At 55.3% G+C, this 13,444-nt stretch overlaps 1 protein-coding gene and 1 long non-coding RNA gene across 6 annotated transcripts in view; one reads left to right on the top strand and one right to left on the bottom strand.

Annotated features, from left to right (window-relative positions):
* LOC131517720 (B2 bradykinin receptor-like) overlaps positions 1–13,444 on the top strand; it is a 52,916-nt gene that overhangs the window by 21,543 nt on the left and 17,929 nt on the right. Inside the window, exons 2-4 of one of the 5 annotated variants that reach the window (XM_058740219.1) lie at positions 1,130–1,266; positions 2,997–3,106; positions 6,755–10,668. In XM_058740219.1, the coding sequence (XP_058596202.1) occupies positions 3,033–3,106; positions 6,755–7,859 (1,179 nt within the window). In that variant the 5' untranslated portion in view covers positions 1,130–1,266; positions 2,997–3,032 and the 3' untranslated portion in view covers positions 7,860–10,668. Of the gene's footprint in view, positions 1–1,129; positions 1,267–2,993; positions 3,107–6,754; positions 10,669–13,444 lie in introns of those variants that run through there. The other 4 variants (XM_058740218.1, XM_058740220.1, XM_058740223.1 and 1 more) reach the window with 4 other exon arrangements.
* Positions 10,524–13,236, bottom strand: LOC131517721 (uncharacterized). Its single transcript, XR_009264765.1, has 3 exons — positions 13,123–13,236; positions 11,473–11,696; positions 10,524–10,638 (listed from the first exon to the last, which is right to left on the bottom strand). It is a non-coding gene; the product is annotated as an uncharacterized LOC131517721 (long non-coding RNA).

Raw genomic sequence — 13,444 nt, forward strand, 5'->3', positions numbered from 1 at the left:
ATTCACACTGGGTAATATTGAGGTGTTTTTGACAGAGGGTCTATTTTCGGAGTGTGGACGGCGTGTGGGGGTGCCGGCGGGGCACCAGAGCCAGCACAGCCAAGGTCCTGGCACGGGTCACCCCCTCCCTCCCAGAGAACTGAACAGGACCAGGTGGCAGTCTCCAGAATCCTGGCCAGCGAGGTGGGAAGGGCCCCTGATAGGAGCTGTGAGCTCGGCCCCTGGAGGCCCTGAGGCAGAGAACTGGGAGCCCACGCCCCAGCTGTTGCCCCATGTACTTCTTCCCTCCCTGCCCTGCTGGTGCTCCCACTGGCCAAGCCCAAAGGAAGCCAGCCCTGCCGAGGTTCCTGGGCGGGAGGAGGGGGGGCTTGCAGGGAGAGTGGCCTGGAGCTGCCTGCGGCTCCCACAGGCAGAATCCTCCCACAGGCAGAGAAGCAACTAGCATCTACAATTTCTCCAGACTTGAAACCCCCTCTCCAGAGGGCTGCAGAGAAACTCCTGGCTTTGTTTTCAAAATGAGAGCAATGTTTACAGCCATTAGCCAGCAATTAAGATCAGCCGGCCAGATCCGGGAACACCCAACACCCAGGGGCCACGAGGAAACACTGGGCACTCCCCAGGGTGACTGAGCTGAAGCACCCCCGCCCCCGCCTGTGCAGTTGTCACTGTCTGGGTGGAATTGGGGGGCCTGGGACAGACTGAAGTCCCTCAGCAGGAGAGGGGAGCCCCATGGGGCAGGGGAAGCTCACCTTGCTTTCCCCCGCCCCGCCCCCATCTCAATTAGGGTCCTGGAGGAATGAATGATTCAAACACATGGCCTCTGCCCTCCGCTTTCCAGGGAGCAGGGAGGCCCTCCCCAAAAGGCAATCTACTAGACCTTTCTTCCCTTCCCCCAGACCCCTTCCGTCCCTGAAGCATCAGCAGGACTTGGCTGCTTGCTGGCCTCCTCTTGCAAGCTCCAAATCCTGACCTCCGCTCAGTTCAGGGGTTCAGGGAAACCTTTTCCAGATGTTCATTAAATATCTTCTGCCTTGTTTCCTACTTACTAACCCAGTCTCTTCTTTTTCTAATGCCTTAATGTTTCTTGGACTGTCGGCCGCCTTCCCTTCACCCCCTACAACCGGATTAGGAGAGCTGGCCTCTGGAAGCTCCGCGTGCCTGCTGAGGGGTGGCTGAAACCCGGGGCGGGGCAGATCCACGGCTCCATGCACATGCACATGGGCACCCAGGTTTTCACACCCTTCCTGGACGGGAGCAAGAGGGCAGGTGAGATCCCGGCGGGAGCTCGAGATCTGGACCAGAAGTGGGGGGTTCAAGCCCCACCTCTGGGTCTTGTTAGCAATGGCACCTGGACAAGTGACCTTCCCCATCTCTGCACCCCCACCTCCTCGGCAAGGCCAGCCTGTGGCAGATGCCTACCTCCCGGGATGAGAGTACAGTTGGTCTTTGAACAAAGCTGGGGGGAGGGGTGCTGACAGCCCTCCCTGTCGGAAATCCGCATCTAACTTTTGACACCCCCAGACCTTAACTGCCGAGAGCCTACTGTTGACCAGAAGCCTTACCAATAACATAAACTGCCGATTAACACATATTTTGTATGTCATATGTAATATATAGTGTCTTACAATAGAGTGAGCTAGGGAGAAGCAAATGTTATTAAGGGAAACGTAAGGAAGCCCCTGGGTGGCTCAGTTCATTAAACCTCTGCGACTCTCGGTTTCAGCCCAGGTCCGTGATCTCACGGTTCGGGGCATCAAGCCCCCCGCTTTCGCCCCCTGCCCCACTGCCTCCATCAGGCTCTGTGCTGACTGTGCAGAGCCTGCTTGGGATTCTCTTTCTCTGTCTGTCTCTCTCTCTCTCTCTCTGCCCCTCCCCTGCTCATGCTCGCTCACGCGCGCTCTCTCTCTCCCAAAATAAATATTAAAGAAAAAAAAAAAAAAGAAAATCACAAAGAAGAGAAAATAAATTTACATTTATGGGAGTGTACCGTATTTATTGGAAAACATCCACATACCTGGACCCTCGCAGTTCAAAGCTGTGCTGTCCGAGGGTCAGCTGTACAGTGAAACATGAAGAGGGACAGAGAAAGGCTCTGAGTCCCTCTCACCCGGGGCTCAGACCTTGAGAGCACACAGTCACCACCACAAGGGTTGGAGCCGCTCCTCTGTACCCGCCTTTGCCTTTAGGCTCGAAGCCCCTGGAGATGCTCCAGCCCAAGCCCCCCACCCCCAGCTCCAGACCCACTCTGAGCCCCACGGCTACTTGCACCCCTACCTGTGAGTTTCAGAAGCACCTCAAACTTAACAAGTCCCAGTCTAAACACATGACCCCTTCTCCAGGTCAGCCCTCCGCCTCTTCCCTTCACAGGAGATGGCAGCTCCTGTGGTGGGGGGTGTCTTTGACACGTCCCTTGCTCTCCTCCCCGGGCTCTCATGGCCAGCCTTACACCAGGGCTGAACCTGCTAACCGGTCTCCCTGCTTCCACTCTGTCCCTGCCACAATCCCGTACCCTCCGTCCCCCAGCAGCCACCAGGGCCTAACACACATCCACACCAAGCTTCTTCCTGCCTCGGGGACTTTGCACCTGCTGCTCCTTCGTAGACATCCTCCTCTCCACCGCCATCTTTTTGCTCAGTTGCCTCCTGCTCACCCTCAGCTCGTAAAATAAATATCCATTTCCCACCCACACCCCCCACCCACGCCAGGCTGGTTTAGGACTCCATCTTATATGCTTTCGTGGGACCTTTATTTCATAGCACTTACATCAGTTTTCAATTATTTAGTGACTATTTCAGTAATGTCTGGCTTCGCCATTAGACTGTAAGCTCCTGGAGGACAGGACATTGTGCCATTATGTCCCTAGCACCCAGTATGCAGCAGCTGCTGAATAAATATTTGTTAGTGAAGGGCTCGATTTCCCTTCCCCTCGTGGACAAACACATGTGTGTTTTATGGTCCCCAACCCACGATCTAACTGTCTTTTCTCCTCCGATCAGCCCGGGCGCCTCACGCACGTCTCCCTCTGAGTCCAAATGTTCTCTTCCTGGAGGAGACATATGTTCCTGTCTTTTCATGAGGACCCCGTGCCCACCACAGCCACTTTCGGGTAAGTCAAAAGAATTCCTTGATTTACTGCTTCTGGTGGGAGGGGCAGACAGCCTGGAGAAGACTTGGGGAACGTGACCCTCATCTCCTGGGCAACAGTGAAAGCAACAGGCAATGTGGGATCCGCAGAAAAAAAACCTCTCGAGGGCTGGTAGGGCCCGTGTTCGAGTCCCCCATGGACCTGGTGGGAGCAGGGCAGGTGGTGTTCTGTTGGGTTTGGTGGGGTACGGGGATGCGGGAGGAGGATACAGAAGTGATGGTCATGTGCGACCCATCGCAAATGAACTTGGAAATGAAGAGAGTGACACTCTGAAGTCAACACCCAAGGAGTCAGAGATGCACCAGGTCACCATGGAGAAGGGATGTCTCCAACTCATGTCTGATGTCTGGTAGGAGGCCTAGCCACTCTATAGAGAGAACCGATTGCGAGTGGAAGCAGAAGAAAGGGAGGGTCGGTCTTGAGGGTTCAGGGCTGGCGAGACAAAGGGCCGAGGGGCCCCGCCTGGCTTCTCAGCCCTGTATGGGGTGCAGCATACCATGGATATGACCAGGCAGCCACGGGGCACTTAACTCCCAGTTTTGCACTCCCCAGGCCACCTCGGACAATCTAGTGGCTTCTCAGAGCCAGCTAAGGGCCAGGGGCCATCCCGTTGGCAAAGGACCACATTGCTGGGAAATTAACAGGCAGCATCTGGTGCCATACTTCCGTCTTCCGAGACCCAGACCCTGAGAGACAACTGTCCAAGCCTGGGTCACTGAGAAAATGGGTTTTATGTAGCTGCAAAAACAGGGCCAAAGGCTGGACCAAGGAGGTTGTCCAGGAGAAGCCTTACATCCAGAGGCTCTGGAAGGAGCCTGCCAGTTTGCACAGGTCAGGAACTTAGGGCCCAGTGGGGACGGCCCGTCTCTGTTCTGTGATATCTGGGGTCTCAGCCAGAATACTCCAAGGCTAGGGTGCCAGGGTCAACCAAAGGCTGAACTGGGGCCAGAGGATCTGCTTCCAAGGGGGCAAGTTGGTTCCTCCCACGCCGCTGCTTGAGCGCCCTCACAACATGGCTGCCAGCTGCCCCCACAGCAAGCACCCTTGCAAGGCCAAGGAAGAAACTGCAATGTGTTTTATGACAGACCACGGACTCACACACTGTCACTGCCACCATGGGTGGGAAGCAAGTCAGCGGCTACATTCACTACAAGAGGAACTAGACTCCACCCTTTGAAGGGAAGGGTAGTAAAAAATTGGGGGACATATCCAAATCACCACTCCACCAGAAGAATCTTCCCAGAGCCTTTCTCCTATCCCATCACTCCCTCCTTAAAGCTCTCAGGGACAAAGCTTCACTTTCTTAGCAGCCAGTGAGGACTGTCCTTTTTCCTTTATTCATCCCATCCCTGGCCACTTCCCACCTTGCCTTCCAGAACATGCCGGAGGCTTCGCATCTCTGCACCTCTGCTCAAGCTGCTCCTTCTGCCTGGTCTTCCTCTCTCCTTGTTGGTGTTGTTTGTTTGTCTTGTTTTTTCATTTTCTTATTTGAGAACAGTGGAGACACAATGCTACCTTGGTTTCCAGGGTACAACATAGCCATCCAACTTCTCTATATGTTACGCTATGCTCACTGCAAATGTAGCCACCCTCTGTCACCATATAACACTGTTCCTTCTTGCTCTCTGTTGACATGTTCCTCATCTTTCGAGATCCAGCTCCAGAGTCACAGAGTCACCTCCGTCCTTCTCCACATACACCCAATTCTGTGCCCCACACCCCCACGGCATCCATCACACTCTAGACCACAGTTGCCAGGAGCTTTGGCAGGGCGTGGGGGACACGTGGCACTCACCTCTGGGTCTCTACAGCCAGGGTGGAGCTCAGCACAGAGAAGATGCTCAAAGCACATTGAAAGGACCATTGCGGGGGCGCCGGGGTGGCTCAGCTGGTTGAGCGTCCGACTTCGGCTCAGGTCACGTTCTCATAGTTCGAGAGTTCGAGCCCTACGTCGGGCTCTGTGCTGACAGCTCAGAGCCTGGAGCCTGCTTGGGATGCTGTGTCTCCCTCTCTCTCTGCCCCTCCCCCACTGGTACTCTGTCTGTCTGTCTGTCTCTCTCTCTCTTTCAAAAATAAATAAAACATTTAAAAAAAAGACAACTGTTTTAAAAAAGTAAATAAATGAATACATACGCACGTACATACATACATAAATACATAAATAACAATTGCACTGAGGAATGAGTTAGTCATAGGTGCCCAGTTTGGCTGCTCAAAGCCAGCCAGCTGGTCCCGGAAGCAGAGGGGCTTTTCCTAGGAAATCCCACCGGTGAACAGCAGATTCTTTCCCATAGCTGTGGCTCAGCCCGCCACCCCCCACCTCCCAGCCAATGAGCCTGCCCCGGAAGGACTCACCCACCCAGGAAGAGCTCCCCTCCCACCACCTTCCCTGACTCTCCCTGCCCTGGGCACTAGGGAAACATCTACTCAGTCTTGCCCTCTGGTTGCACTCTCCGCTTTCGATGTGTCTTCACGCCCACGCTTTGAGTTGGCCCTTGCAACAGCCGTACAAAGCCAGTCAAGAAGAGAGCAGGGTTTTACTCCAAAGGAAACACCATGGAAGCTCGGGCAGGTCAAGCAATTTGCCTAAGACCACACAGCTAGGGAGCTGTCCAACCCCCGTGCCTCTTGGCAGAGGGTAGAGAGGAAGTAGCCTGAACAGTGACACTTCCAGAAAATGAACCGCCCCATGGTCTGAGTCGCACCCAAGAGTGGAAGAGGAAGAAGTGAGTTGATGATACAGTGGCTAATACAGGAGCAAGAACCTGAAAACAGTGGTGCCGGTTGTTTTCATTAAGTTCACGAAAAGTCGATCATTATTCGTGCTTGTTGAGCCAAGAGCACAGCTTTTTGCCCACTGTCTTGGATTCCCACCGCAGCCCTGAGAAGTAGATTCTGTTATTCCCATTTTACGAGGTAGGTCACTGAGGTTCGGAGAGGCTAATTAACTCACCCGAGGTCACACAGCCAATGAACGCGCCGAGATATGAACTGTCTGGTTCCAAAGCCCCTGCCTTCCCTTGCCATCACGTGACCTCGGACTGTCGTCAACACTTGGCTGATGGAGGTTCTGGAAGCACAGCGCTGCCTTCTGCCAGAAGGAGACAGGGTGTGGGCAGATGGGCTGTGGTCTCGGAGGCAGGTGGGAATATCACTGTCTGGCATGATACCACCTTTCTCCTCTAATAAATTACTCACCGTGACCAGGCCACGAGAGGCTGAAAGATGCCCAGCTCCCTTGGGAGCGGCCCGCGCGATAAGGAAGGAATGTGTTTTGCATCCTCCCATCACGGAAGCTTCGAGGAGGCCCAGGGCCCAAGACTGGTTGTTGGTGCCGCGGGTGGACACCGCCCAAGGAGACATCCCAACGGGGCTGCCAGGCAAAGAACACGAGCTCTCGGCTCAGCCCAAGGAGACGGGGTCCCTCTGAAAGACCCCGGGGAGCCCGGGGTGCCCCAGTCTCTGAGCACGCGGCAGAAAGGGCCTGAGCGCCCCTCCCAACCTCGCTTCTGGAAGCTGCTTGCTGAGTCCCCCTCCTCCTGCGTCAGTTGTCTCTCCTCCTTCTCGTGACCTCGAGGTGTCACAGCCTCTCTTGTGCTTTTCTTTCAGCGTCGAAATGCTCAACATCACCTCGCAGGTGCTCGAGCCCACCCTCAACGGGACGTCGTCCCAGGGCTGCGTCTACGACGAGTGGAGGAGCTGGCTCAACGCCATCCAGGCTCCCTTCCTCTGGGTCCTGTTCGTGCTGGCGGCGCTCGAGAACATCTTCGTCCTCGGCGTCTTCTGCCTGCACAAGAGCAGCTGCACGGTGGCCGAGATCTACCTGGGCAACCTGGCCGCGGCAGACCTGCTCCTGGCCTGCGGGCTGCCCTTCTGGGCCATCACCATCGCCCACAACTTCGACTGGCTTTTTGGGGAGGTCCTCTGCCGCGTGGTGAACACCATGCTCTACATGAATCTGTACAGCAGCATCTGCTTCCTGATGCTGGTGAGCATCGACCGCTACCTGGCCCTGGTGAAAACCATGTCCGTGGGCCGGATGCGCGGGGTGCGCTGGGCCAAACTCTACAGCCTGGTGATCTGGGGGTGCACGCTGCTCCTGAGTTCGCCCATGCTGGCCTTCCGGACCATGAAGGGGTACACGGCCGAGGGCTACAACGTCACGGCCTGCCTCATCGTCTACCCGTCGCGCACCTGGGAGGTGTTCACCAACGTGCTCCTGAACTCCGTGGGCTTCCTGTTGCCCCTGGTCGTCATCACCTTCTGCACGGCACAGATCATGAAGGTGCTGCGCAACGACGAGATGCAGAAGTTCAAGGAGATCCGGACGGAGAGGAAGGCCACGGTGCTGGTCCTGGCCGTGCTGCTGCTGTTTGTCACCTGCTGGCTGCCTTTCCAGGTCAGCACCTTCCTGGACACGCTGCTGCGCCTCAACATCCTGTCCGGCTGCTGGGACGAGCACACCGTCGACGTCTTCACGCAGATCGCGTCCTACATGGCCTACAGCAACAGCTGCCTCAACCCGCTGGTGTACGTGATCGTGGGCAAGCGCTTCCGCAAGAAGTCACGGGAGGTGTTCCGGGGACTGTGCCAGAAGGGGGGCTGCGTGTCGGAGGCCACCAAGACGGAGAACTCCATGGGCACGCTGCGGACCTCCGTCTCGGTGGAACGCCAGATTCACAGACTGCCCGAGTGGGTGGGGAACAGCCAGTGAGGGCCGCCCCGAGGACTACGGTCCACGTGGGTGAGGGCGCGGTTACAGCTGCCCCTCAGGATGTGCCCCGAGCAGGAACGGAAGGCATGCGACCTTGGGCAGGAAGTCGACGTCTCCGGCCAAACACAGGCGCTTCATTCCCGCCCTGCCCAAGATGCAGCGGGCGAGGCCGTGAGGATGGGGTGACCTCGCGCCCGGAGCCAAGGGCTCCATAAACATGACGGTATTATTGTTCCCATTTGCTGCCACCCGTGGGCCAGTCTGCTTCTTCCCAGGAGTGGAGGGGGCCTGGGGACAGGGACAGGAGGGACTGAGTGTCCCTCCCACGTGACGTCCCAGCCTGCCCCAGCGTGCCAGATCACACCTCTGGGAGAACTGCCACCCCAGCTTTGAGGCCACGGCTGGGTCCCCAGGCGGGGGGCCTGGCTGGAGTTTCGCCTTCAGTCTCTTAAATCCTCTCAGCTGGGACTCCGGAGGATGATTTCTCAGATCAGTGAAGGTTGAACTCTGAGGGTTCCCTGGTAAGAACCCGGAGACCAGGATCCCATCACTCCCCCTGCCCGTGGGCAAGATGGTCTGTGCCAAACAAGAACTCGATGAGCACTTAGCAGTTCTCTAGAACTTGCTGTGTAGGCAAGTATTGAGCACCGCGCGCAAGAGGGAAGAAAAAAGCAAGTATGATCTCTGTCTCCGAGGAACTCGCAAACTCGAACAGGGATGACTCCTTCCAACGACCAGAAGGCTGTTCTGCGACGTGGTGGAGCGAGGCACCCTGGCTGGTGCAGAGGAGAGGACTGAGGAGGAGCCTGACGCCCCAGTTCTGCTGCTAATTAGTGGCACGTCACTTAATCCCTGCCTGTTCCGTCCTCTGTGACACCAGCTTGTTGGGAGGACTGAAAGGCGTAACAGGCACGAAAGTGCTTGGGAAAAAGGAAAGGTGCTATATAAATGTGAGGCTTTATTAGGCACACAGTATGGAAATAAATTTATTATAAAGAAACGGACTCGGGTTTTACAACAGCTCTTTAGAGGAGAACCGGTATTGTAGCTAACGGTGCTGTAAATAAAGCACGTCTCAGGGTTGGCCACATAGCAGGTGCGCAACAACGTTACCTGCCTTCCACCTTCCCGTAACGCTGCCCGCCCGCCCCCCACACATACACACACACGCGAGCGTTCTGCGGACACGCCACCCCTTCAATGTTTGATTTGTGATGCCCGCGAGAGATGTCTGAGTGAACTTGCCGGGGACTCATGCTCAGACCGGGGGTGGGCAGTACTCAGGCGGAGTCCAGCCCGTCCACCGTTGTCCGGGTCTCAGCAACCGAGGGCACCGACCAATTGCCACCCGAGGACAGCAGCCCAATGATTTGGCACGAGGGTCACGGACCCCATAGCGCTGATCCTGGGACCAAGCTCCCCTACAGGGCTGAGCGCCTCATTTGGGCCAGCTGGGTCTGAGTCACAGCGTGTCTGCCTGGTCTTATGTGACCAAGAGGAAGCCCTGGGGCCCCACAGGATGAACCCAGAAGGGAGAACGCCCTCCCCCAGGGGCCTCCAGCCGGCGCTGCGGAGAGGCTGTGGCTCCGCCTTCGCTGGGCGGGGCCGGCAGTGGTTGGATGGGGCAGCGGTGGGCGGGGTGATGGGGCAGCGGTGGGCGGGGCGATGGGGCAGCGGTGGGCGGGGTGATGGGTGGGGCGGGGCGGGTCCCAGGAGTAAGGCCACAGGAAGCTGGACCAGCATCCTTGGCCAGAGGCTTAAGAGACAGTCCTATCGCCAAGCCCCCCGTGCTCCAGGGAGGATTCATTTCTTTTTTTCTACGGGGCTCCCAATCGGCCTGCTGTGGCCGGCAGGTACCGTGGGGAGTAAGGAGAACGCACCTCCCGGGCTCCAAGGCTCCAACGTCATGTGGCGGAGAATCAAGGCAGGGAGGGCCAGCTCAGTAGCAGTGGAGCTCAGGAGCTACCAGGATGGTTAAGGCAAGCGACACCAGGACAGCATTCATTCACTCAAAGTAATTGGATACTTGTTAGCAAGCCCTCTCCGGAGAAGATGGAAACCCCAAAGACCAGGAAACCTTGGATGGCAAACAGCCCGTAAATCCTCATCAAACCAGCTCTAGATTTTAAAGCAAAAGGAGTCAGAAAAGATTCCCAGCCTTTGTGCCCCTGCCACGCACACCCCTCTGCACCAATAAACACACACACTCGTAGCTGGAGAAAGAAAACGGTTGAAGAAGTAGGCAGGGTTTAACATTTTAATGGAGTTAAACTGCGCGCAGACTGTGAGTGGAATAAAAAGGAGGCTGTGCTTCGCACATGTGTAGCACTCATCCATCAGCGGGTGTGTGATGGGCACCTAATGGTCATTTAGCTCTGGACACCTAATGGTCACTTAGGGGTCCTCCCGTGGCCTGAGGAGCCATCAGTCTGCAGGAGGGCAGCCGGCCAGTGGGTTGTTTTGACACTGTGATAAAGAACATTGTCCTGTGAAAGACCCAGAGAGCTGCTACATTGTAAGGAGGGAGCAATTCACAAACAATGAGAAATGGATGAGGTGTGTAAACATGTGTCTTTTCCATACAGCTTAATAAACGGTCGAGGAGTTTTTTTGCAGTAGTTTTTGCAGGCGTTTTTCATGTCACGGTACCCGAAAACCTTAGTTTTGTGAGGACACTGCAAATCAAGAGGCAGCAAGAAGGCCATTATTTCCGCTCAACCCACTTTAGGGCTTCTGTCCTGCAGAACAGCGGTGTCCAAGCTCTTGTGATTGTGTATCCCTATAAGTAAAAGAATTTTGATTATGCATACCCAATGTGTAAACTCATTAATATGTATTAAACTGCAGGCTCTAAAATATACCGAAGTAGAAATGTAAGAAAATTGAATAGGGTTTGATAGTCTCCCCCGTCCTCCGTTCCTACAGTGGTAACTCATCAAGCTCCCACCAGGTGCCAGCGAGCCCCCATGAGGCCCTAGAATCAGAGGGGTGGCAACAAGTTCAATCATTCATGCATGCAATATATACTTACTGAGGACCTTCCCTCTCACCTCCCCTTCCAAGCAGGAGTGCCTTCTACAATGTCTAGATTAAACAAACAGTTGTGTAGCCATTGCTTGCATAATCCCAGTGATGGGGAACTCATTACCCACTTCATTTAGGGGACCTCCTCATTACTCACGTATTCATTCATTCACTCGTTCATTAAAGAACACTTCTATTCTTTAATAGAATAGTATTATAATTATATTTTATTATTATTATAATTATATATTATATAATAGTATTATATATATTATATAATTATACATTATATATATAGTATAGTATATATTATATAATTATATATAATATATAATAGTATTATAATTACATATTATTAAAGAATAATATTCTTTAATAGTCTCTACAGAAGTGGCATTACTCGATCTATACACCTCCACGCACCCATACCAGAAACCTGGGGGTCATCGGTCAATACACCCTCTCCCCCATCCCTCCCACCTACCGGATCAGCACCTTTTTCAGATTCCACCCACGTGTTTCCGGGACCTATCTGCTTCTCTCTATGGCTGAGCATCCTCTCACTGCTCTTGCTGTCTCTGATACTGACCTCGACCATCTGCCAGCTCTTATCCTTCACTCTGTATCCAATGACATGTCTTCACACAAATACAACCGTAGAGGGGCTATACCCCGAAACAGCAGCGTTTAGGAGCCGAGGCTTGGGATGAGGCAGACCTGGGTTGGATTCCAGTCCTGGTTCCGGCCGGGGATCCTATTTGTTGTGTGGTCTGGAGCATCTCACCGATCCTTTCTGAGCCTACGTTTTCTCATCTGTAAAAGGGGGCGAATAAGGGCATCTGCCTTACAGAGCTGTTGACAGGATTCGCGCAGAAAAGCGTCTAGCCCGGTGCCTGGTACAGAGTTGGCACTCGACGCGTGTGAGCGGCCACGATGGTGATGATGATGGTGATGACAGCTGTGATGAAGACGATGGTGAGGGCGAGGACCACGCTCTCTAACAGGAAATCCTGCAAACGTGTCCCGGCACCCGGGATAAAGTTCTACATCCATAACGTGGCTCGCAAGACCTGTCATGAGCCAGCCCCTGCCTTGTATCTTTCCCTCTCTCCACTTCCTGGCTCGTTCTCTGCCCTCTGGCCCTAGTGTCCACAACTGGATAGAGTCCGACAGATTTTCTGTGCTCCTTCCAGTGCTCGAGCCTCCCACTCGGCCTGCACCCTTCCCTCCCCAGCAGCTCCGAGCTCGGAGAAAGTTGCCCACCACTGCCCGAGGGAGCTCACTCCTCTAAGGGGACTTTGGTCGCGGGGTAAGCGTGACTCTAGGATGTCTGCAGCCCAGAGGGAAGCCACCTGGCTGGAAGCGTGAACTGGGCTCTCGGCAGGTGGAAACGGGCTGGGAAAGCCGCCCTCCCACCTGCCCCCAGCCAGCCCAGCAACATGAGCAGCCCCTGCCTTCCCAACCCTCCGCGGCGCCCCCCCTGAAAGCCCACCGGTGGGCCCCTGAGCCTGCCCTGGCCGAGTGGGTGAGGAGGTGGGGTCACGTCACGGTGCAAGCTGAATGCCAGCGACCTGGTGGGACTGAATGCTAGCGATGAGGGCTGTCGTCGATCTCTGAAGACCCTGGTGCAGTTTCATGATTTGGAAAGCAGTCTCGATCCGCAGCCACCGGCAGTATGGTCCCCTCTCTCCTTGCTGTTAGCCCCTGAGCCCATGGCAGAGCCACACCTTCTGACCTCTCGCCAAACCCTGGAGGATTGGGAGCAGTGGGGCGGGGGGGTGGGGGGGGTGGTGGACAGGGGCAAGGCGAGGAGGTCACAATTCAGCAGTGGGAATGGCTGGAAGCCTGATGGCTTGCTTGTTGTTTTTTGGCTGAGGTCAAATGGCCCCATGATAATGTCTCACACTCCGCTGACTTCTTTTCAGACCCTCGTGACCCCTCAGGGAGGTGGGCACCTGCGTTACCGCCAGTTCATGATGGGGAAACTGAGGCCCAGAGAGGGAAGTAACTTGCTAAGACCCCACTGCTCTTCAGGAGGGGTGCTTGTGACTTCACTGGGAGGGGGGGTACGAATCTGGCCTCAAGCTGCCTTCCTGCGGGGACAGCTTCTGAGCCCGCGCTGGAACTGTTTCTGCCCTAACAGAGTCTGAATCTTGTAGGCCTCGTGAGTATTTACCTCCTACAGAATCCACCCCCCCCCACACACACACACACCAGGGGCTGGAGGCTGACACCTTACCCTGAGATGTTCTCCGTAGCAGCTTTATCGAGATATGACTCACAAGCCAGACAGCTCACCCATTCCAGTGGGTTTTGCTTGCCCCCAGAGCTGTGTGGTCACTGTTCTCTAGTTCCAGAACACGCTCATCACCGCAGCGTGAAATCCCCCAGCACCGCCTCCCCCCAGCTCCGGGAGCCACTAACCCTCCCGTCTCCAGACTTGCCTCTTCTGAACATTTCGTTCGGATGGAATCATAACACCACGTGCCTTTTGTGTCTGGTTCCCTTCATGTGCCCGACGCTGAGAGGTAATATGTCATTGTAGGGGGAGAACTTTGGAG

The sequence above is a fragment of the Neofelis nebulosa genome, chromosome 7 (genome assembly GCF_028018385.1).
Source record: "Neofelis nebulosa isolate mNeoNeb1 chromosome 7, mNeoNeb1.pri, whole genome shotgun sequence".
Lineage (NCBI taxonomy): Eukaryota > Metazoa > Chordata > Mammalia > Carnivora > Felidae > Neofelis > Neofelis nebulosa.